This window comes from Sorex fumeus, unplaced genomic scaffold (assembly GCF_029834395.1).
Source record: "Sorex fumeus unplaced genomic scaffold, SorFum_2.1 ptg000063l, whole genome shotgun sequence".
Classification (NCBI taxonomy): domain Eukaryota; kingdom Metazoa; phylum Chordata; class Mammalia; order Eulipotyphla; family Soricidae; genus Sorex; species Sorex fumeus.
Window position 1 is genome coordinate 13,337,745 of NW_026606120.1, and position 23,455 is coordinate 13,361,199.

At 46.5% G+C, this 23,455-nt stretch overlaps 1 protein-coding gene across 1 annotated transcript in view; it reads left to right on the forward strand.

The window, feature by feature from the left end:
- The window catches only part of LDLRAD4 (low density lipoprotein receptor class A domain containing 4), a 386,384-nt gene that overhangs the window by 346,944 nt on the left and 15,985 nt on the right, over positions 1 to 23,455 (forward strand). Inside the window, exon 4 of the mRNA XM_056127851.1 lies at positions 17,067 to 17,221. Coding sequence (XP_055983826.1) covers positions 17,067 to 17,221 — 155 coding nt within the window. The remainder of the gene's footprint in view (positions 1 to 17,066; positions 17,222 to 23,455) is intronic.

Here is a 23,455-nt window from a genome sequence, read left to right on the forward strand (position 1 = left end):
TGAAGCTAAGAAGCTGTGAGTAAGCATCCCCTGAGCTAAACTCTCTGCCCTGTCGTTGCTTCTTTTGGCTTTTCTGGCCACTGACGCTCCCATTTGCCTCAGCCTGTCATATTCAGATCTTGGCTAGCAGCCATTCTTCGAGCGTGTTCAGTTCCTTAAATAAACAGCGAACTCCAGATGGAATCTAAGATGAGACAGGCCTGCAGTTACTGCTCATCTGTTGGATTACGCTGAAGGTCCGGTATATTTCATCCGAAGGACTGTAACCACTTGGTAAATATTTGTTAGACGAACTCATGCAATGAAGACCTTGATGGAGAAAGCTTTGAAGATGTGGGTAGAGTGAACTTAGAAAGGCAGAGACTCTGCAGGACCTTAAGTTCTCAGCAGCCTTCTGGGGGGAAAACACATGTCTTTTAGGCATCCCTTGTCCACACCATTTCCAAAGTCTCAGCTCTACATGGGGACTGCTCAGACCACGTTGAACTGTTTGATTAACGACGTACTGAAGCATGTTCTAAAATTGGCCATCCCTTCAGAGTACTCCCTTTTGAAGATACATAATTACAGACACAAGGGAGGAGAGTTCTTGAATGCAAATGTTTTTTACACTTTCCTCCTTGTGTTTTTGCTCGTCAGACTTGTCTCTTCCCACGCCCTTCTGGTGTGTGTGCTGCCATTTTCTCTGAAAGAAGGGAAGTGAAAGGCTGGCACCCTCAGTTCAAAAGCCCCAAAGCCAACTAGTGTGAGATGTTTATCAGAGGGTGCACCTCCATGTTACCCTCAGACCTCTCTCTTTCTTGGTATGGCCTCCTCAATCCAGCTAATCTTTCAAAGAGAGCAAAGGGAGTAAGCATTTGTTTGTGATGGTGTTTCTGCTACCATCCAGGGAGCACTGAGGAGTGGGTAGACCCTGCTGCTATCCCCACAGGATGAGAACACATGTCTGACCTGGAGCGAGGGGGTGGGGGTGGGGGCTCTGATGGGCATGCCCTCCACCAGGAGGACAGTGCAAAGAGCACGTCCCCATGAATGTATCACAGCCAGTGTGTACCTGTGAGATGTCAGCAATGTTTTTGTTTGGGGGGTTATAACCAACAGTGCTCAGGGCTAACTCCTGGCACTTCACTCAGGGATTATTCCTGGTAGGCTTGGGGGACCCTATGAAGTTCTGGGGATTGAACCCTAGTTGACCGTGTGGAAGGCAAGTGCCCTGCCCACTCACTGTATGATCTCTCTGGCCCCATCAATATTTTGAAAACAAACCAGCATCTATAAAGTCGAAGGCTTATAAAATGATTTGTTTAGAATTTTGGTTTTGGGGTAATATCTGCAGTGCTGAGGGGCTACTCCAAGCTCTGTATTCAGGAGTATTCAAGTATATATTCAAGGGACCCTATGGTGCTGGGCTCAAACCCAGGCTTCCTACATGCAAAGCATTGAGATCTTTCTCTGCTCACATATGATGATTTTTTATTTTTATTTTTTATTAAATTTTCAGAAAGTTGTTAACAATAATTGATTACATTCACTATTCCAACACCAATCCCACCACCATTATACCTTCCCAACACATTTCAAATTACTCCACCTTGATTCCCCAAAGCCTGGCCCCAAAGCAGAACATAATAATATATTTTGTATTGCTTTTTATGAATAATCCACTAAAGATGATCCAAACAAGTTTCCTTATAGGAAAGTGTGTAAAGATTGTTGTATCATCCAAGAGCCATTAAGCCCTTGTTTAGAATATTAGCCATTAAGACGCCGCAATGTGGCTTGCACCCCAGGAATTCTAAGATTTTAAATAGGGTGATACAGCTAGAATTATATTTTTAACTGGATGGTGATTTGGGGGTCAGGAGACATCTCTGTGGTGTGTTGCTCTCTTCTTCTGAGGTTTATATGTGAGTCTCTGAGTTATCGCCATTAATGAGCTTAAATGGCACCAAAGGCAGTTCCCACGTGGGTGTGACTGCCAGGCCACTGGAAACGCAGGGAGATGGGGAGAGAGAGGTTACTCATTCCCTATTCCCTGTGAGCCTGGAGATTTCAGTTACAAGTCCCACATACCTGGGTTTTTCAGCAGATTCAGTCATAGACGAGGCTCATCTGAGCCTGTGGAAATGGGCTGTGAGCATGGCAGCAATTGAGTTCTGGAGGTTTGGGGCTGGCAGGGCTCTTTTGGGGCAGGTGGAGGGACTCACCCATCCCCCTCCACTCCTAGTTACCCTGGATGAGACAAACTAGCATGCAGACCAGTGGCATCTCTGTGGCATGTTCGTATGATGATTTTTTAAAAATTTAGAATCATCTGTTTGAGTGAAAGCAGGTGAGCAGAATGAACAGGGACTTAAATTAAGATGGACTCTCAGGCCCCAGAGTGATAAAGAAGCCATCTAAGCTAAATAAATGCATTAAAGCAGAATGGAATACTCTGCAGCCATATAAAAGAAAATAGGGAATAGCTGAGGGAATAGCTCAAGTGGTAGAGCACATGCCCAGCATGCAACAAGGCTCTGGGTTGGATCCTTGGCACTCTTTGTTCTAATACTGTTGGATGCAGCCCCTATAAGAAAAACATGGCGGGGGTGGGGAGGTACGTGAAATATGTATCTTGAATAACATTAAATCCCAAAGTGGACTGTTTGCTACCATCTCAAAATGCAACTCTATTTGACAGAACAGATTTTCAGGTTCCATAATGATGACTAAAATCCCTAATTTTCAAAGGCAGTTTTGCATAAGACTCATATGTGATCTTCTGTGTTCCTCTTCCAAGCCTCAGTGCTGGAGATATCCATTCCCCTCCCCACCCTGACTAAAAGGAGCACAAGTACCACCCCCAGATGGCAAGGACCCTAGAGCTCCCGGCAGGAAGAGTAGGAGATCAGCCCGGACTGGCTGGAAGTCCCCACTGCTTGCTCTCTCTCTCTGCTTGGTGCTCTGCCCAGCCAGCATGGCCCAAGCCTCCCCTTTTATGTGCAGTCTTGGCACTTAGGAAAGAAATGGGGAAAGGATAACAAAAGAGGCGCCAGGATTATAGTACAGGAGATAAGGTGCTTGCCTTGAACACAGCCAGCCCAGGCATGACAAAAGGTCCCCAGGAGAAATCCCTGAGCACAGAGCCAGAAGTAAGCCCTGAGTACCACCAAGTGTGGCACCCAAACCAAAAAAAAAAAAAAGGAGAGAAAAATAAGTCTCACACAAGTAAGGGAAGTTATGTTTTAAATATTGCAATTACTGAAGAAAAGTCAGGCAGTCTTGATTGGCACATGCAAATGTACACAACTGTCAATTTTTCCTGCTGAAATTCCTATTCCATTTCACCACATGAAATCTCGGGGGCCGCTGGGGGGGGGGGATTTTGGTGATTCTTTTGTTCCTTCCTCTTCCCACTCTTAATAATTAGAACACTAGGCAGTGGGACCCTGACCAAAGTTCAGGACCTGGTAGTGACATCAAGCCTAGACACTGCGCTGGACCCAAGGTGACGCACAGAACAACAGCAGGGACTGTCTGCTGATGTCACTGTCCCCGTTTCTAAGGCTGGTCGTCACCAACGGAGTTTTGTTTTGCTTTGACAACTCCTCCTACAGCCAAAACTATTGTTATGGCCCACATGTCATCGCTGTTTACCGGCAATAAGTGAAAACAAAGGCTCTTCTGGGCACCAGAGCCGGCCTGTGGCTGGCGTTCTTTGCAACCCATCATGGCACAGTGCCCCTTTCTCTGTGGCCACGCGGTGATTTTTGTCTGCAAAGTGCCGTGACAGACACGCAGCCTGCTCCCCGTCTCCTCGCACAGCCCTAGGGCACCCGAATCCTGGCGATGTTTTACGCACGTAGGAAACAAACTGTTTAGACCTCGGGGGAGAGAGAGATGTGCGCGTGTATCCAGAGAGAGGGGGGAAAGCGCCCTCCAGAGAGACTTCTCTGCTTTAACGCTTGAATCGCCTTTTCTCATGACCTGGGAGTTGCTTTGCTCCTTTTCTTCCCCAGCCTTCCAAAAAAAAAAAAAAAACTGCCTAGAGAGACGGAAAGAAACCCCCCCCCACACACACCCACCCCTTGCTGGACCCGATTCTGGAGTCTCGGGTCCTGCCTGGGTGCTACCTCCCCGCAGGGAGGATTAATGAGAGAGGAGGAGCGGAGAGCAGGAGGGAGGCAGGCGGGAGGGGAAGGGGAAGAGCTGGGGGCGGGGAGGGAGAACCGCGGCTGCCAAGTGGGACTAGCTCCTGCTGATTTTCGCCACTTGCCGGTGCAGTTTAGCTCGGAGTGATGGGAGCGTCGCCTCTCGGCTGGAGGCGCGTCCTCTAGCCCCGGCCTGCAGGACGCGGCGGGAGCTGCAGCCCCGACGTGCCCTCGGACCCTCCCGCCGGCCCGCGCGCGCGCTCGCGGGTGCTGTGTCTGGGGTAAGCGCCTTCCCCCCTGCCTGCCGCCCTGAGAGCGGGGCGAAAGACGGAGACGTGCAGATCCCCCACCCCCGCCCGCCCCCTCCTGTGTCTTGTCTGGTCTGTTAGTTGCCTGTGAAAAGCTGACGGACCCTCCTCGAAGCAACCGGTCCGTCTGGCTGCCTCCACCGTGAGCCCAGCGTGTCCCGCGTGGGGCCACGCAGGAGACACGCAGATGAACCGCGCATCTGTGATGCTGCGGCGGGCGCGGGCTGCGGGGCGGCCGGCGGGGTGCTCGGGGGTCCGCGGCGACTCTCCGCTTATTAACTGCGCGGTGACACCAGCGGCTTCCTGTGGCTGAGCCGCTGCAGTCTGCGGATGGCAGCTGATAATTGGGAGCCACAGTCTGCGGTCAGAGCCACAGCGCTGAGTCTAGCACCTATGCTGGGTCCTGCTGACACCGTGGAGACAGACAGAAACACACACACACACACACACACACACACACACACAGAAATATACGCGTGCACACATACACACACACAGAGACACATACAGAGACAAACATACACGTGCACACATACACACAGAGACAGAAACATATGCATGCACACATACACACACACTCACACAAAGAGAGACAGACACAGAGAGACAGACACACATAGAAACATGCACGTGCACACATATACACACCCACACACACAGAGACAGACACACAGAGACAGAAACATATGCGTGCACACACACACACTCTCACAGAGAGACACACACACAGAGGGACAAACACACACTCACAGACTCATACTCACTCCTCAGCAGCTGCCCGCAGACATAGTCTGAGGGTGGGGGGAGCTTCATGCTTTGAGCCCCCTTCATGGTGGAAGGTGGGGGAGGCTGCCTCAGGTTGGACACCCCCTTGAGAGGACTTAATTATGTCCAGGGACCACCTGGACAATAGCACACTGCAGGATTCCCTGTTTAAAGATTATTCTTGAAACAAGGTACAGTGTCCAGTGCCAGCCACCCATGCCAGCTCTCTCTGGGCTTTACTCACTGGTGGTTCTTGGTGGTCAAATCGAGGACAGAGTTGAGAGAGGAAAACCTCTTTTTCGGGTTTTCTCAGAAGTTTGTGTCTGCCTCAGAGGGCCCTGTAGGCTCTGAAAATACATCAGGGCGGAACTCTTTAGGAAAATAGATTTTAGACATTTCAGCTTCTTGCCTGTTCTCTGCCTATTCCTTTGGGGGATGTTGTGGATAATGTTGTGGATAAATGTGCAGGTTTGTTGCTTTGGGTTTGATTTTTTTTTAATGTTGTATTAGTGAAGTGAAAATCTTCCAACCCTCTCCATGGCCTCTGGAAATTCTTTTACTCAGACTAAGATTCATGGCTACTTTTGATTTTTTTCCACCCCTGAATGATCAAAAACAGAATGTTAAAGAAAAGGTGTGTTTCTTGGGATATTGAGGCTATCTGGGCATTCCTTAGATCACCACTACAATTCCTACAAGATGTGAGGAAAGAGTTGTGGCTCTGAGAGGGCAGCAGAAAGCGTGTGTGTGTGTGTGTGTGTGTGTGTGTGTGTGTGTGTGTGTGTGTGTATGAGAGAGAGAGAGAGAGAGAGAGAGAGAGAGAGAGACTCAGAAAATACTGCTCTAAACTGCTAAACTGTGAATCAGTTCCTTGTGCAGCTTTATTTTTTTTTTCTGATACAGTTTCCTAAATTAATAACATGGGGGTGGGGGGAAGAGGGTGGATTTTAAATGAATCCTATAGAGAGAATTATGGTTTTTATGTATGCATTTTTTCCATTTATAGTCTGGCAGAGGGATTGACTTTTAAAAGGTTTATAATTGCTCTTATTCCTCTGCTGTATTTTCAGAAAATCCTGTCAATCATCTCTGATGGGAACATATTTAGCTGCATTTCTTTCTGCAGAGATCATGAAATGCTAGGTTTTGAAAAGGCCCAGTGCAGGGTTGAATTGGGCGAATGCTTGGATCTTGACAGATGAAGGAGATGCCACTTTAGTGGATGGACTCCCAGTGTTTGTCTTCTAGGGATCCCGTAGGCCAACTCATTGTCACTGGCTGTGCCCTGCCTGCCAGGGCTGTGGCGAGCACCTGGCATTGCCTTGAATCAGCACATGTGCCCGGCCCACACCTTGCCCTGGAAGGGACTGTGTCATTCACTGCTCACTGCCGCTCTCCTCCCGCACTTCAGAGATCTCGTCTCCTTATACTGCCACAAAGAATCTTATCTCGAGTCAATAGAAGATTGAACTTGGGGACGCCAGGAAGCTCTTTGAACTTGAGGATGCCAGGAAGCTCTTTGGCCAGCACCCCTTCTCACTGCCCTGGCATAGTAAATGTTGACTATAATTGTTAGATAATATGAGAGCTCTGAGCAAAAACCTCAGAGCTGGGTTGTTTGCTAGAGGCTGTTCCATGTAGAGAGGTCAATGAATCCCCGCCCTTGAGACTTGATCATTTTATAGAGAAGGACACTGTATTGGGCGCATATGGCCTGCTAGGAAGGCCACCATAGAAGAGGCTGTGGTCCCAGGGCTTAACCCAAGGAGAAATAAGACCAGAAAATGAACACAACAAGCGAGGTTCAGAGGTCTGAAAAGGAGCCCCAATTCCCAAGGGTAACGAGCTGAGCATCCAGGGGATCTATAGCGCTTCTGAAGGAAGATGAAGTGGGCAGGCGGTATGCCAAATCTAGCACACCTGGGTATTTCTGTGGAAGGGCTCTTTTTCCTGCTGTCACTTAGGCTAGAGTAGTCAGTTCACCCCCAAAAGAAAATTCAAAGTATAAATATAATCATCACAATGAAAGCTTGCTGCTGTGCCTTCTTGTGAACTTCAAGCTGTGAAGTTATTCTTGTGACACAGACTGAATTCCCCCCTTAACCATGCTGCTTACTGAGTGTAACTCTTCATTCAACCATTAATGTTTCCCAGAGTATTTGTATATTAACAGTTCACAAACTTTTGAGGCTAATATAAATTGTTCTAGATTCTAGCTCTTGCTCTCTTCCTGTCTTTTGGTCCCCACTGCCCCCCCCACCCACCACCACCACCACCAATCTGGTCTAGTCTCAATAGGATTGGGAAAGAATTGACCAGCCTTTAACGAACACTTAGCACTTTAAAAGTGTCACAAAGCCATAAACAAAAAGTGCTTTTATTTTATTTTAATTGTTTATTATATATTTTAATATAATGTGAATGATATATTATATAATATAACAAATATATAAATGATATATATTTATATGCTATTTATATTATTTTTTTTAATTTAATTTTATTTATTTGGGTGGGAGGGCATACCTGGCAATGCTCTGCACTCAAGAATCACTCCTGGTCGTGCATGGGGGACCATATGAGATGCAGGAATTGAACCTGAGTTAGTTGCTTGCAAACCAAGTACTTTCACCACTGTACTGTACTGTTTCTCCAGCCCCATGGTAATGCTGTCATCTTTCCCACACCCATCTGTGCCCAGGAGGACAAGGACAGAAATGCAAACCCAAGTTCACTGTGTCTACATAGGAGGAATAGAGGAAAGCTCCCTAGTAGGGGGACTCTGCAAGCTTCTAAGATAGCTCTGCATAGTCGCAATATTCCAGTTGCTTCTAGCATAGGGGAGTATGAGGTGGAGATGCTGCCACTGGAGATGATGGCAGAGAAACCTTCTGAGGACTGTGCATGAATTTGTAGACAACATTCCCTGTGACATCAGGATGCATAGACGGAGCTTTTCCCAATGCTGCCAAAGTGTTTGCAAGGCCTGGTGTCAGGAGGAGCCCAGGAGAGGCCGAGACTTTAACAGATACACCCTCACTGGAAAGCCTGCAGGGCCGTGGATTATACACAGCTGGAACTGAAAACTAATTCAGCGTTCAGAAATGAAGATTTCTGTGAAGGCTGATATATTAATGGAGGAAAGACCAAATGGGAGACAGTGTTAAGCATCCCGCAATAGAAATGAGTGTTATATTAGGAACCTAAGGTGGGAACCACACTTCCCCAGAGTTTTTTTCGATAAAAATAGTACAGACACTCATGCCTCTCGTATGAGTCAGATCAGCTTTTCATTGAACCAGAGAATAGACCAACAGGCCACACACTTTCTGCACTTTCTGTAATTCTCCACTGTGCTGCGTAGAATTTCTTGGAGATGTTTCCATAAAAAATAGATACTGTCATCTCTGTCATCACTCTCTGTTTCACAGTGATAAACCAAGGTGTTGTGATGCCTTCCTGTAAATTTTAGACTCAATGTATTATAAAAAAAAAATTTTGGTGTCAGCATTATAATGACTCATCCATGAGACTGTCATGAAATATCGCCCCTCACAAAAGGAGTGGGTATCTGAAAATTGGAATTTGGCCTAAAATTCTTTCCTTGGGCATCTGCTTTGTGGGTATTATGTACTATTGCAATCAGGAGAAATGGCCTTGTGGATTTTGTTGAGAATACTGGGCACATGAAATTTTGGAGACCCTGAAACATCCTGGTATTTCCCCAAACTCTATTAGTACACCAGGATTTTTTTTGTTCGTTTTCTCAGGGCTATAAAGATGGTACAGAGGGCAGGGCACTTGCCTTGCACACAGCCAACCAAGTTCAATCCCTGGCATCCCATTGGGTCCCCCATTCCTCCAGAAGTGATACCTGAGCACAGAGCCAGAAGTAAGTCCTGAGCACTGCTAGGTGTGGTCTGAAAATCAAAAACAAAAAAATAATAAAAAAATAAAATCTGTTTTCTCTCTTCCAGAACTCATTCTCAGTCTTCTCTTCCCATATCTTCCTCCAAATCAAAACTGCTGACATTTTCCCTTTCAGTGTTCCCCAAGATACCATTGTGCATCCCTTCTCCTCTATCCTATGAAAACAGGCATCTTGTAAGGCCATATGTGGGTAGCCAGAGTAAAGTGGAAGTGTTCACAAAGGCCCAGGGCAGTGCCATGTCTTAACTAGCACCTGCCTCACTCAGACACAGACCACCACTCCTGTGCACAAGAGTTGGGGCCCCAATAATTGTCAAGAAACAGTTGTGCACTGTGTGCTTGTGTCTGTCGGGTGAATATCCCTCTTCTCATTCTTGACTCTTCTGTCAAGAATTCTTTGGGATCACAAGGCCTCACAGTATCTTCGAATGACCACAGCCCTATGCTCTTGCCCTCTTGAGCCTGGGGCCTTATGTATTTGGAGCAAGTGAAGAGAAACCCTAATGATGGCAAGGCAGGAAGATGCATGTGTGTGTTTGTGTGAGTGTCTGTCTGTCTGTCTGTGTAGGAAGGGGCAGGACAGGAGCTTTGAAAGGATGATAGTGATGGCAGGTGGCGAGACCCTCTACCTGGGCTTTAGGGAGGTGTCCTATTGCTCAGAGTCAGTGTGCTGGTGATCAGGCATGACCAAGTCTTGAAGCTGGACACCTGAAAGCTCAGGTGTCTTGAATCTCTTAAAATGGCAGTTAGGCATGAAAACAAAGGCTTTGTGCAAAGGGGAATGCTGCTGACTTGTCTTATGACGATGCTTTCTTGAGAGGTATAAAATCAAGCCAGTGGCAACAGAGCCCATCTGAGGTCTGAGTAAACACTTTGGGGATCCTTTCTGCCTCTGAGCAATGACCAGGAGTTGGGGAGTATATTGGAGAAGGTTTGGGAAGAACAAAGATGGCTGTTGTGTGAAAAGAGAGTTTGGGGGAGGGTAACCCTGGGTTATGACCTCCCACCCAGGCCGCGGGTAGCTGCTCTCTGCCTGTGCCATGTTGTTATGTTTGGTCCTCAGGAGGCATTTCTTCTTCTTCTTATTCTTTTTTTTTAATTAGTGAAACACCATAAGGTACAGTTGTAGACTTACAAACTTTCGTGCTTGGGTTTCAGTTATACAATGATCAAGTACCCATCCCTCCACCACCAGTGCCCATTCTCCACCACCAATGAACCCAGTGGGCCTCCCACTCCACACCCCATCCCTCCCACCCCACCCCTCCTCTGTGGCAGGGCATTCCCTTTTGCCTCTCTCTTTAGGGTGTTGTGGTTTGCAATAGAGGTATAGAGTGGCCATCATGTTCGGTCTATAGTCTACTTGCAGCATGCATCTTGCATCCCGGGCGAGTCCTCCAAACACCCTTTACTAGGTGTTCCCTTCTCTATCTGAGCTACCTTTTCCCCAGCATGTGATGCCGGCATCAGGAGGCATTTCTAAAGACAATTTTCTCTTGCAAGTGAAGGACGTGTATGTGAGAGGACACAAACCTGCCATGTGAGCTTAGAGGTGCAATCTTAACAGGAAGGGTTAATTGGGAGCAGAGGACTCTGGGGTCTGGAAGGCATCTGGCTGGTCCCCAGAACCTTCTCTCTCTGTTTACTGTTGTTCCCCCACTGAGAAGCTCTGTCCCACTTTTGGAAGAGGATCCATAGTTCACAGGAGAAAGAGAACTTCCTGCTTCCCAGTGGTCAGCATGGAAGGAAACGGCATGTCTCCTTGGGCTGGTGGCAAGCTGAGCACCGAGGCCTGCTGTGCCACTTGGCTGGCTTCATGCTGGCACTGGGCCTGGACTTCCTGGGGCTTCATAGAGCATCACAGACGACCCTGACACTCCTCCAGGGCCACCTGATGGCTGCCCCACATGCTGTTGCTCTGGCATCTGGTTGGGGTTGAGTTGCCAGGATAGCTTTCTTTGGGATCTGAGTGGTCTGTTCAGGAAGCTGCCTCTATTTCTGGGGTCTCTATACATTAGCCACTCAGGTTCCCATTGGCCTTCTGCCCTCAGCTTCAGCTTTAGCTTAGGCTGCTCATCTCAATGAGTGGGCCCTGGGGAACATTTCCTTTCCCCAGCTGTGTTCTCAGCCCTCTTCGGGTGAGTTCCATGCTCCTCAGGAGTCCAGGGCCCTGGGGCCCCGTATGCCATAGATATGGGCTTGCTTCTTAACCCTTTTCCACTGGCAACCCCTTTTCACCTGAGACATTTTTAAGTGACCCCAGGCCTATAGGTATATAAAATACAAACCAAGCATTTACTTGTAATAAATCAGAAAGAGGAGCCAGAGAGGTAATACAGGGGCTAAGGCACTTGCCCATACCCATTGGACCCTGGTTCAAATCCAAGTACCAAACATGGTCCCCCTGAGCCCTATCCAGAGTGATTCCTGAGAGCAGAAACCAGGAGTAAGCCCTGAGCATCACCGGGTGTGGCACCCAAGTCAAAATGGAAAAGAAAAATTATAAATGAGTTGTACAGCAATTTGGTTTAAGTTATGCAGCCCCATATGGAACTGGACCCACAATTTTGGAAATGAGGCTCAGACATATACCTCTAGGACTGTTCTTGCACATGAAGCCCCAGGAATTGGCCTAGAGCTGCACCTTCAAACCTGGTCTCAGTGTCCAGGCTGTTGGAGTTTGTACTAAGTAGCCTGGTATCAGTCAGTCTAGACCCACTAAATAGTCAATGTTCTCGAGAGTTCCCCAGTGGCCAGTGAGGCCTTGCTCCTTCATATGCTTCCACAAAGCAGCATGTGACAAGAGCTTGAAGGCGAAGTCAAGGAGAGCGAAGCCGTCTTCTGTTCCAGCTGATATTCAAGAGTTGTGGCAAGTGGCTCTGCTTGCCAGAATAAGCCTTGAGCACCATCAGGTTTGGCCCCAAAACCAAAAAAGAAAAGAAAAATCATAAATGAGTTGTAGAACAATTTTACGCAGTTGTGCAGTTATGCAGCCCCGTGTGGGACTGACCCACAGTTTAGGAAATGAGGCCCAGATGCACCCAAGAAATGGTGAAGAGTATGAAGTGCCGAGGTGCACTTTAGTGAGACTTAGGAGACCATGTTTGGGCTGGGATTTGAACCAGGGTCCAATGGGTATGGGCAAGTGCCTTAACCCTGAATTACCTCTCCAGCCCCTCTCTGTAGTTTATTACCAGTAAATATTTGGTTTGGTGCTATCTCCCCAGCCCCTTTGATTTGTATTTTAAATACCTATAGATCTGGGCTGGAGCAGTAGCACAGTGGGTAGGGCTTTTGTCTTGCAAGCAGCCAACATGGCTGACCCGAGTTCTATTCCCCCACCCCTCTCAGAGAACCCAGCAAGCTACTGAGAGTACCGTGACATATTCGATATGCCAAACACAGTAACAATTGTCATAATGGAGACGTTACTGGGCCCACTTGAGCAAATTGATGAACAACAGGAGGACAGTGACAGTGATGTATTTTATACATATGTGTCACATATGTTCACATATAATGGTTAGTTATTTAAAATGTAAAGGTAAAGGCCCTCCCGTTGATCGTCGATTTGCTCGAGCGGGCCCAGTAACGTCTCCATTGGAGACTTTGTTGTTACTGTGTCTGGCATATCCAATACTCTCGGTAGCTTGCCGGGCTCTCCGAGAGGGGCGGAGGAATCGAACTCGGGTCGGCCATGTTGGCCGCTTGTAAGGCGAACGCCCTACCCGCTGTGCTATTGCAAAATGTGCAGTTTTGATTTCAAGTGTGCTAAATCACAGGACATATGTCTACTCACACGAAGTGCGTGGGGGTGATTCTGAACTTTTAAGAATCTAGACTATCCTGAGACTAAGACACTATGAGCTTCTGGTCTAAGCAGACCAGATGCATGGAGCTCAGCTAGACATGTGATCACAAGGATACTGGGCAGGTCTGGGATCCTTTGTTCTTGGCATATAGCTGCTGGAACACAGCCTCTAATCAGGTGATTTCCTTTAACAGAAAAATGATGAAAATTTTCTCTTAAAAAATTATTTTAGGGGGACTGAGTGATAGTACAGCAGGTAAGGCACTTTCCTTGTAAGTTTTTGACCAGTTCAATCTCCAGCATCCAAAATCATTCCCAAGCATTGCCAGAAGTGATTCCTGAGTGCAGAGCCAGGAGTAACCCTGGAGCAATGCTTGGAGTGTCCTCCCCGAACAAAGTTATTTTAAGGACCACAGAGATACTTCAATGAATTGGAGCAAAGGTTTTACATGCTGGAATCCTGATTTCTGTCCCCAGCACCACATGATTCCAAAACAATGCCAGGAGCAACCTCTGAGCACAGAGCTAAAGGTAGCCCCTGAGCATCAATGCTACAGGCCATACCCCACCCTCCCCTTCAACCTCCATATATTCTTGGAGTTGAGGTATGGCTCAGAGGTTGAATATGTACTTGCAATATATGAGGCCCTACTCAATCCCTGGCCCCACAAATAAAACCAAACAACAATAAAAAATCATTCTACACTATTTCACAACCTAGAACTTCTTGCTTGTAATGAACATTGTCATGTGGTTATTAGACCAAAAGATTTGTGCCTCTAAGACAATATAAAAATATAAAATGATCTCTTTGCTGAGTCAGACTATAAGGAATGACATCCATAGGTAATAGGTCTCTAAGCATAAAAATTCTAATTATGAAAGGTAACAGAAAAGAAAGATAGTATTTAGTAGCATAAAAATTTTTATCTGCTTGGAGCCAGAAGTGCAAGGGTTAAGATACTTGACTCAAATATGACCAATCCCACTGTAGTCCTTGGCATAGCATATGGTCCTCTAAGCATCACCAGGAGTGATCCCTGAGTACGGAACCAGGAGTAACTCCTGAGCACTTCCGGGTATTGCCTAAGACTCTTACCCCATATTATGTCTTCTAGGACCTGGGAGATGGTGCAACAGTTAAGACACATGCCTAGCATTCTCCTCACATGCCTAGCATTCTCCTAACATGGATTCAGTCATTGGTGCCTCATAGCTTCTTGAGAGTCACTGGAGGCCCCCAGAACTGCTGGGGTGGTCTTGGTGGTCCCCAGAAACACAGAGCAAGAGAAGGATTGCATTCTTGGGCCCTTGCATTGAGCCACCAGTGTGGTTGGCCAACTCTCACTGGAAGTAACACCCAGACTCCCTCCCCACACAGCACTTGGGAGATTGCCCACCCACCAAATTAATCTTCTATGGAGAAACACTCAACAAAGTTTAAATAATTAGCATATCGGGAGAAAATATTTGCAGTACATGTAACAGACACATACTTGTATTCATATAAAGACTATTTACAAGTAAATGAGAAAACAACAAACTTGTTTGAATAAATTTTATTTGCAAATTAAAATCAACTTACCAAATCATAGGAAAATATCTGAAATTAGTAGTACTCAGGAAATAAAAATTAAAACAGAATACCTATTTGTGTCCATCATTTTGGTAGAGATGAAAGAAGAGTGTCTGCTAACTAAGGTTTAGATTGGGTTTTCTTTCTCTCCTTGGAAAGAGCCTTTTCCTAACGCATATTCTCAGTAGCCTTCAGCATTTAAACGAGTATGTCCTTGACCCAGAAATTTCCATTTTTGGCACTCTTTCCTATAGGGACACTTATGAATGTGGGTCAACATGTACAGTCACACACATACACATATGCATATGAAACTTTTTATTATAACTCAGAAAAGAAGACCAATATCTAATATCTATCATGTGGAGGACGTAAATTCCAATAAAGCCATAATCTAGGATAGATAACTATCATAAAGAATGGTTTATGTATATACATCTATATTCTTGTTTAAAAATGTTTGATGTACTACATGAAATAAAAGAGCAATGTGTTTGTACAAAGAACCCATTCATTAAGAAGAAAAAACTTATTCAATAGGCAAATGCACTGATACCCATGAGGAACGAACCGGTGCCCTCTTTCCCAAGGCATTCTGAGATTAGAAGTGAGAGGGGGTCAGGCTGTGCCATAAGCCTCAAAAGGGAAATTTTTGCCTTGGACACTATTTCCTTCTGTATTGCTCACATTTTCAAGAAGTCTTCATTACTTCCTCTATGCAAAACCAAAACACTTCCGTCACCCACCTCTAATGGCCAACTCTGTGTGCTGTGATTCTGAATTAGGTCCATGGCTCTGAAATCGTGTGCAAGGCATGTGTTAATGGCATTTAGAAAATCCTTCGTTGCAACAGTGTGAAAAACCCAGTGGTGATCTACTGCTCCTGAAATATGGTGCCTGCACTGAGTTGGAAACAATGGAGATGTGTTCCCTAAATATTTCCCGGAGACCAAGCCTCTGGATAGAAGTGTAGCGTGATGATGTTTTTTAATCTGCATATTTTCCTTTTGCTGTACTATGTGGTTCTTGTGCAGATGTGCTTTCTAAACTTATCCATAAGTACGGGTTTAACTTCCTAGAGAAATTTACACTGGGAAATGCAGAGAGAGTTTCTTTCTTTTTTAAATTGAATCATCATGAAATACACAGTTACAATGTTGTTCATGATTAGGTTTCAGTCATACAATGTTCTAACACCCATCCCTTCACCAGTGTACATTTCCCACCACCAATGTCCCCACCCAGTTTACCTCCAGCCCCCTTCCCCCATACAGGCCCTTGCCTCTCTCTCTCTTTCTCTCTCTCTCTCTCTCTCTCTCTCTCTCTCTCTCTCTTTCACTCTCTCTCTGTCTCTCTCTCTGTCTCTCTGTCTCTCTCTCTCTCTTGTTCTGAGCATTGTGGTTTGCAATGCAGGTACTGAAAGTTTATCATGTAATCCCTTTACCTCCTTTCAACATTCAGTTCTTGTCCAGAGTGATCATTTCCAATTATCACTGTTATAGTGGTCCCTTCTCTATCCTAACTGCCCTCCCACCACCACCACTTGTGCTAAGGTTCCAATCATGGACCAGGCCTCCCAGTCCTTGGGCAATAGTTTCATACTATGTTTTTTGTATCCCACAAATGAGTGTAGTCATTCTATGTCTGCCCTTCTTCTGACTCATTTCACTCTGCATAATACTCTCCATGTCCATCTATTTATGAGCAAATTTCATGGCTTTATTTTTTCCTGGTGATTGCAGAATATTCCATTGTGTACATGTGCCATAGTTTCTTTACCCAGTTGTCTATTAAGCAGAGAGTTTCTTAATTTCCCTGAAGGTAGCATGTGGAGGATGTAATATGATTGGAGTATAGGGGATGGAGAACATTGAGATGTTCAGCACCCCAAAGATGACCAGACTCAATGGTCTAACTGCCCAGTGGAAAGGTTTAGTGAGCAGACACCAGCCCCTGGTGTGCATGCTGAGCTGGACTTGGAGTTGCACAAGAGAAATAAGATCAGTGGCAGTACAGCCCCTCCCCTTCATAGAACCAATGGAACCTTCTTGTTGTCAAACTGCAGAGGCATGATCTGAGCACCAGGGGAGGGCAAAGCCCAGAGGTTTTCTGGAAAGTGCCTCATGCATGGGACGCTTCCTTCAAACATCCATTCTTCAAATAGTGTTAAAATGTCGAAGCCAGTCTGGGGAGTAGTTGGGGTTAAGGCATGCAGTCAACCCAGGTTTGATACCTAGTACTGCATACTGTTCTTCAAGTACTTCCAGGTGTGATTCCTGAACACAGAGCCTGATCACCTCCCAGTGTGACCCCCCCCCCAAAAAAAATAAAGGAAAAATGCCTAGGTCTGGTAGTAGCTTGAGACAATATACATGCAGGGAAGTAATTTCTCTCTCAGGAGGTCTCTATGAGGTCTGGCTCTGTAAGAGGCCTTCAGGATCTAGATTGGTAATGAGAAGAGCATCTCAGTAAATGGGTGGCTGGAGAAATGGGTGATGGTGCAGAGGGACATGTGGCTCACCGACTTCCGTCTTCCATTGCAGCGGAACTGGAGTTTGCCCAGATCATCATCATCGTCGTGGTGGTCACGGTGATGGTCGTGGTCATTGTCTGCCTGCTGAATCACTACAAAGTCTCAACCCGATCCTTCATCAACCGCCCGAGCCAGAGCAGGAGGCAGGAGGACGGGCTGCAGCCGGTGAGTGTGGGTCGAGGCCCCTAGGGTCCTGCAGGAACCTGGACTTCAAGCTCCAAATGTATGGTGGGAACCCACAAGAGCCATGAACTGCGTCAGCCTCTCCTGTGACTCAGAGGGGCTGATAACTCTTTGGATGGCTAATATCCATCATAAATCCTCACAAACTTAAATCCCACGCAGTGCCCAATCTGAAACATTGCCCAGTCCACCAGTGCACACCTTCCAGAAAGGACACCACTGCCTAGCAGGTGCTGGCACACCATCAGCTTTAGCTGTCTTTTTTTTTTCTTTTGGAGGGGAGGTGTTCCAAACGTGGAGTCCTGCACATGTGAAGCATCTTCTCTCCCGCTGAGCCATATCCCTACTGCCTTTGTCTTTCTTGCTTCTGAACATCCCCCATGCAATCTCCCAGAGGAGCTCTCTCCTGTCTGGTTCTGTCACTAACATTCCACTGGTGAGACCACCAGGATGGGATGGAGAGACCTGTGAGGCATGCCTACAGCCTTTAGTTGCTGTGAGCTCAGCAACTTGAGGGTCTGGGTGAGCTGGATCATTGGCTAGTGGACTCCCACAGCCCACTCTCCTCTGCTGCAGGGAACTGATTTGTTTGCTAGAGAGGCTCACAGTACAAGCCATAATGAGGCTCTTTAGGTGTAATTGGGAGTGGGGAGTGTTATGGGGGGAGAGTAACATCCGATTGTGCTCAGGGCTTACTCCTGATTCTTGCTTGGATGTCACATGTATGGTGAACAGGGGACCATGTGTCATACTGGGTATTCGACTAGAGTTAGCCATGTGCAAAACTAGTGCCTTAAACTCTGTGCTTTCTCCCTAGACCAAAGTTTGATGGGTTTTGATTGTTTGTTTGTATTGTATATATTTTTTTTCAATCGGGGGTTTGTTTGGTTTGGTTTTGTTTTTGGACCATGCCCAGAGATGCTCAGAGCTTTACTGTATTCAGCTTTGTATTCAGGAATCACCTCTGGTGGGCTCAAGGGACCATATGGGGTGCCAGGGATTGAAGCCGGGTCTGCTGTGTGCAAGGCAAAGACCCAACCTGCTATAATATTGCTCTGGTCCCAGGTTGTATTCTTTTTTTTTTTTTTTTTAGTGAAACACCATGAGGTACAGTTATAGACTTACAAATTTTTGTGCTTGGGTTTCAGTTATACAACGATCAAGTACCCATCCCTCCACCAGTGCCCATCCTCCACCACCACGGGTCCCATCATCCCTCCCACCCCCCATCTCCCCCATCCCACCCTGCCTCTGTTGCAGGGCATTCCCTTTTGTTCTCTCTCTCCTTTTGGATCCTGTGGTTTGCAAGAGAGGCATTGAGTGGCATCATGTTTGGTCTATAGTCTACTTTCAGCATGCTTCTCCCACCTTGGGAGGATCCTCCCAACACCCTTTATTTGGTGCTCACTTCTCTATCTGAGCTTCCTTTCCCCCTAGCACGTGTGGCTGGCCTCCAAGTCATGGAGCAAAATTCCTGGTACTAATTCCTGGGTGTCAGTCTCCCATTTTGTTGCTTTATGTTCCCCAGATGAATGCAATCTTTCTGTGTCTATCCTGTTCTTTCTGACTCATTTCGCTTAATATGATACTTACCAGTGTATTCTTTTTTAAAGAAAGTTTCCTCCTGTCCCTTGCCCTGAATCACCCTTCCCCAGGAAAGGGGATTCCATGGAACTACTCTACTATTTGTATATGGAAGGCCAGACCCACTGGAACTTCTAGTTCCCTGCTGGTTTGACCATCATTGATCGTTCTGGTAGCATTCTGTGAAAAACTTGGCACTGACGAGTTTAGGCTGTTACACATTCTGGGCTTCAGCCAATAGCATAAGAGGCAGAAGCCCATGTGATGATCCATCCTTGAACACAAAATTCATGGAATTCTCTTGGACTTAGAGAAGGAAGAGAAAAATCTTGTCACCTTAACAGCCTAAGAACCACAAATGATTTGGCCACCAGTGCTTTGCCCTTGTTGAATGACAGTGAATATTAACCCCCTAGTCTTGGAGGAACTGGGTAAAAATTATCCTGCTCAGCATCAATAACAAGAAGTTCCAAATGCCTGCATAAATTGACCCAGTGGCCCAAATTGAACTTTCTGCTCCAAGCCCCAAATTGCTGTGAGTTCTTGCTAATAGGGAACTCAGGCTGCTTCCCCAGAACCTGTCCTGGACCCTCCCTGCCCAAATATTCCCTTTAGATTTCTCTCAAGGATCATCTTTCTTTCCCCCGATTCACCATGCCTTCTTCTACATCTACTCTGTCCACACTCCATTGTTGCCTTAGCACCAGTGAGTCCTGCAAGGGCTGGGAGCACAGTCATGCACTTCCCAACAAATTAGCACAGTTGGGAAATTAGAAGAGAGAAGGCAGAGAGATAGAGCAGTGGTTAAGGCAGCTGCCTTGCATGCTGCTGATCCAGGTTCAATTCCTAGCACAGCCTAGGGTACCCTGAGTACCACTGGGAGTGACCCCTAAGTAAAGAGCCAGGAATAAGCCCTGAGCAACACCTGGGTTGAAAGAACAAAAAAATAAATGTGTCCTTCAAACTGAAAAATGGAAGAAAGGTAAAACCCATCAGGGATGTCCTTGAGTAGGTCTTCTTCCATTTGAAAGCTGGCCCATGAAGAGCCCTTCAGTTGGGAGCAGCTGCTTGACCACTGGGTGCTGGGGTCTCTCTTTCTTGAAATTGAGAAGGCACTGGAGTGACTTCAGAGATTGTTTCAGTGTGGCTTGTGAGGACAGGTAGGGAGCATATCTGCTGAGATCCTTGCCACTCGCAGTGTGTAAGCTGGTGAGTGACACTTGAAGTTTCTCCCAAGAGTCTGAGCCCCATCCTGTGGGCTGTGGAGGCTGCACAGACGAAGTAGATTGAATCTGGACTTAATCTCTGTGCTGCTCTTCCTTTGCTTTCCTTGGAGTGGCCTAGTCTGGGCCCAGTCTGGGTCTGGGATATTTTGCTTCGAAAAACAGGGACTTCCCCTCTTCCATGAACTAGAAATGTATGTTCCACACCGGTGAGCCACAGGCCATCTGGGCTATTTACCCACAGATCCAAGATGCTTTTTTTCACATGACTAGCAACAAATTTGGGGCCCAGATTTTAGATCTACTTCTAACAAGGCTAGTTGGTCTGTTTGTGGTCCCACAGGAGAAGGGAGGAGGTGAGGAAGAAACCTAACTTCTCAGAGCCAACACAAGACCCAGATACCCTGTGGTACCCCCCCACGTATCCCTTGCATTGTGACCCCACACCCGCCAAGTGCTATTTCTCCCCAGGAGTGTCCTTTCTACCAGGCTTCCTACTGCCTCATGACCCATTTTCTTCCCCTATCTCCTTTTAAGAAATCCTGTTCCCTGATACAGGGATGGGTGTTGGAACATTGTATGACAGAAACCAGGAACAGCTTTGTAACTGTGTATCACACAGTAATTCAATTTTTTAAAATCCAGTTTCCTTTATACAGTACTGCAAAAGTATTCATACCATACTCCCATGCTTCATACAATACTTGAAAATCTGCAATGCTGTATTCTGTACTCAGCCTGACTGATCGATTTGCACTGAAAGTTCCCAACTAGAGACAATTTTGCCTTCTGGGATCAGGGCTGGGGTGGGGGTGGGGGGCGGGCATTTGTCTGTGTTTGGAGGTATTTCTATTGGCTGTTATAGCTCAGGGAGAGGTGCTATTGAATGCAGAATATTCTAACCATCCTGCAATGCACAAGTCAGCCCCAAGGCCAAGAGTGAGGTGATGCTAAAGGTCAGTAGTAAATAGGCAAAAGGGAAAAACTCCAGGTCTCAGGAGATACTAATGGCCCTGCCCCCAGAGATGCTTCTTCCTCCTGCTCTGAGGAGGATGCTTGCTAGCAGCACAGGAAACATGGTGGGGCACACAGGAATGGGACTCTGTCTGGGAAACAGTCACCTCCTCCCCCCACCATGAGACTTCCCAGAGGGTCTCAAGAATGGTCAACCCTGAGGCCTGCCCTCTCTGCCCCTTGCCAACTTCACCTTGGTGACCCATGTCTCATGGTTCTAAACCTCACATTGCTGGGTACCCTTTATTTCTGAGGGTTTTAGGGCTGATTTGTTATCACTGTCATCCTGTTGATCATCGATTTCCTTGAGCAGGGACCAGTAATGTCTCCTCCGTCCTGGCCCTGAGATTTTAGAAAGTGCCACATTCGAGGCTCTTTCAGGATCAGGAGAATGAGACCCATCATTGTTACTGGTTTTTGGCATATTGAATACACCACGGGGAGTATAGAGCAATGTAAAGTTCTCCATGAATTGTTAGAAAAGGTGGATTTGAGTTTAATTGGCGTGCAGAGGATGGATTATCAATCTCTGGGTGACCTTGTTTAACCCTTTGGTTATATACAATGTTATATATTTCTTCACAGACATCATAGTGAAGATAAAAAAACATGAAATAACTTACAACTCCCCCTCAACATTGATCAGTTTGAGAATATATATTTGATTGTAATTGCTTTCAGTGAGCCTGGCAAGCTACCCGTGACGTATATAATATGCCAAACACAGTAACAAGTGTCACAATGGAGATGTTACTGGACCCGCTCGAGCAAATCGATGAACAACGGGAGGACCGTGACCATGACCGTAGTTATATAAAATCCAAACCCTTATGTTGCCAATTTTAGAAAGCTCCTGTTCATGGTTAAAAAAGTTAGAGAGGCTGGAGCAATATTACATACACTAAGCAGGGTGTTTGCCTTGCATACAGCTGGCCTGGATTCAATCCCCAGAATCCCATATGGTCCCCTGGGGACCAAGAGTGATCCCTGAGTGCAAAGCCAGGAGTAAACCCTAAGCGCCTCTGAGTGTGACCTAAAACAACAATAAAGTTAGAGAAATGGAAAAAAGTTGTATTTTCTTTTCTAAATAGAGACTGAACATGGGAACATTCTAATTTGGTTGAGGGGACATCATTATGCAGCGTAAGCTTTTCATACTGGTGTGTTGTCCCATCAACCAAGAGGTGACAGCAAACTGAAGCTAACAGCAGGAATTTGGAGGGACAATATCATGGATAGGGTTTGCCTTGCTGGCGGTCAACCTGGCTTCAATCTCCATCACCCCATATGGTCCTCTGAGCATGGACAGGAGTGAGCCCAAGCAAAGAGTGAGGAGTAAACCCTGAGCATAGCCAGGTATGATCAAAAAAAAAAAAAAAGAAACACACAGAAATTTAAATAATGTAATCTAGGATCTTATGGACTTGGGTGAGAATATATGCAGTGTATGTAGAGCCCTGGTCTTAATCCCAGTACCGCAAAGTCCCCCACTACCACAGGACCCCAAGCACCAAGTTGGGAGTCTCCCCTCAGCACTGCCAGGTATGGCCCCGAACTACATACTCTTGCCCCCCAAATTACCAAGAATATTTAGAGCTCTGATATCCATGGTCCTCAGAGAGAGTCTTCTAGAAAATGGCTAGTTGAACCAGTCACCCCTTTGGCCTGAGCACCAAGCTCACCCTGATTCTGGTAGGTCTGATGTGTCCAATGAGTAGCCCCTTCCACATTTAAGGTGTTATTGTCACTCCCAACTGCACCAATGGTACCCTCCCTTCCCTGGTCTCCTGCCTTCAGATCTGATAGTGTATATGGGAGTGCAAACTTCCTGTGCCATCTAGCCCCTGGCCAAGAGAGCCATGGATGAGGTCCCTGGAGGACAGAGGACCTGAACGGGAGCAGTGGACAAGATCTCTGGGGGCAGGAGTACTGGGTGAGGTTCCTAGACAGGTAACACTGTACAAGATTCCTGGACAGAGAGAAGTAGATAGGGTTCCTGGACAGAAGCAGTTGACAGTGTCCCTGGACAGGGAGCAGTGCACAGGATCTCTGGATTCAGGGCAGCACGGCTCAGCACAGCTGCATTGCCACTGAGACACAATTCCAGAGGAGCTGGTGGGGACAGGGACTGTCACTGTCTCTGAATTTGGGCAGCATATCTGGGTTAAAATGCAAGAAAATAATAGCAACCCAGGCCTACTTCAAGAAAAGTAGATACTTAATTGATGGCAAGGCACAGTGAGGGGTTCTGTGAAATAAATCCCCTATGTGTTCTTTGTAAGTGTTGTTCTAAGCGTTTGTTAGAGTTGGGTTGATGTGATTCCAGAGCTCTACGATTTCTTATTTTTATCTCACACTGCCAAGGAACAGAAAAACAATCAAGGGACATAAATAT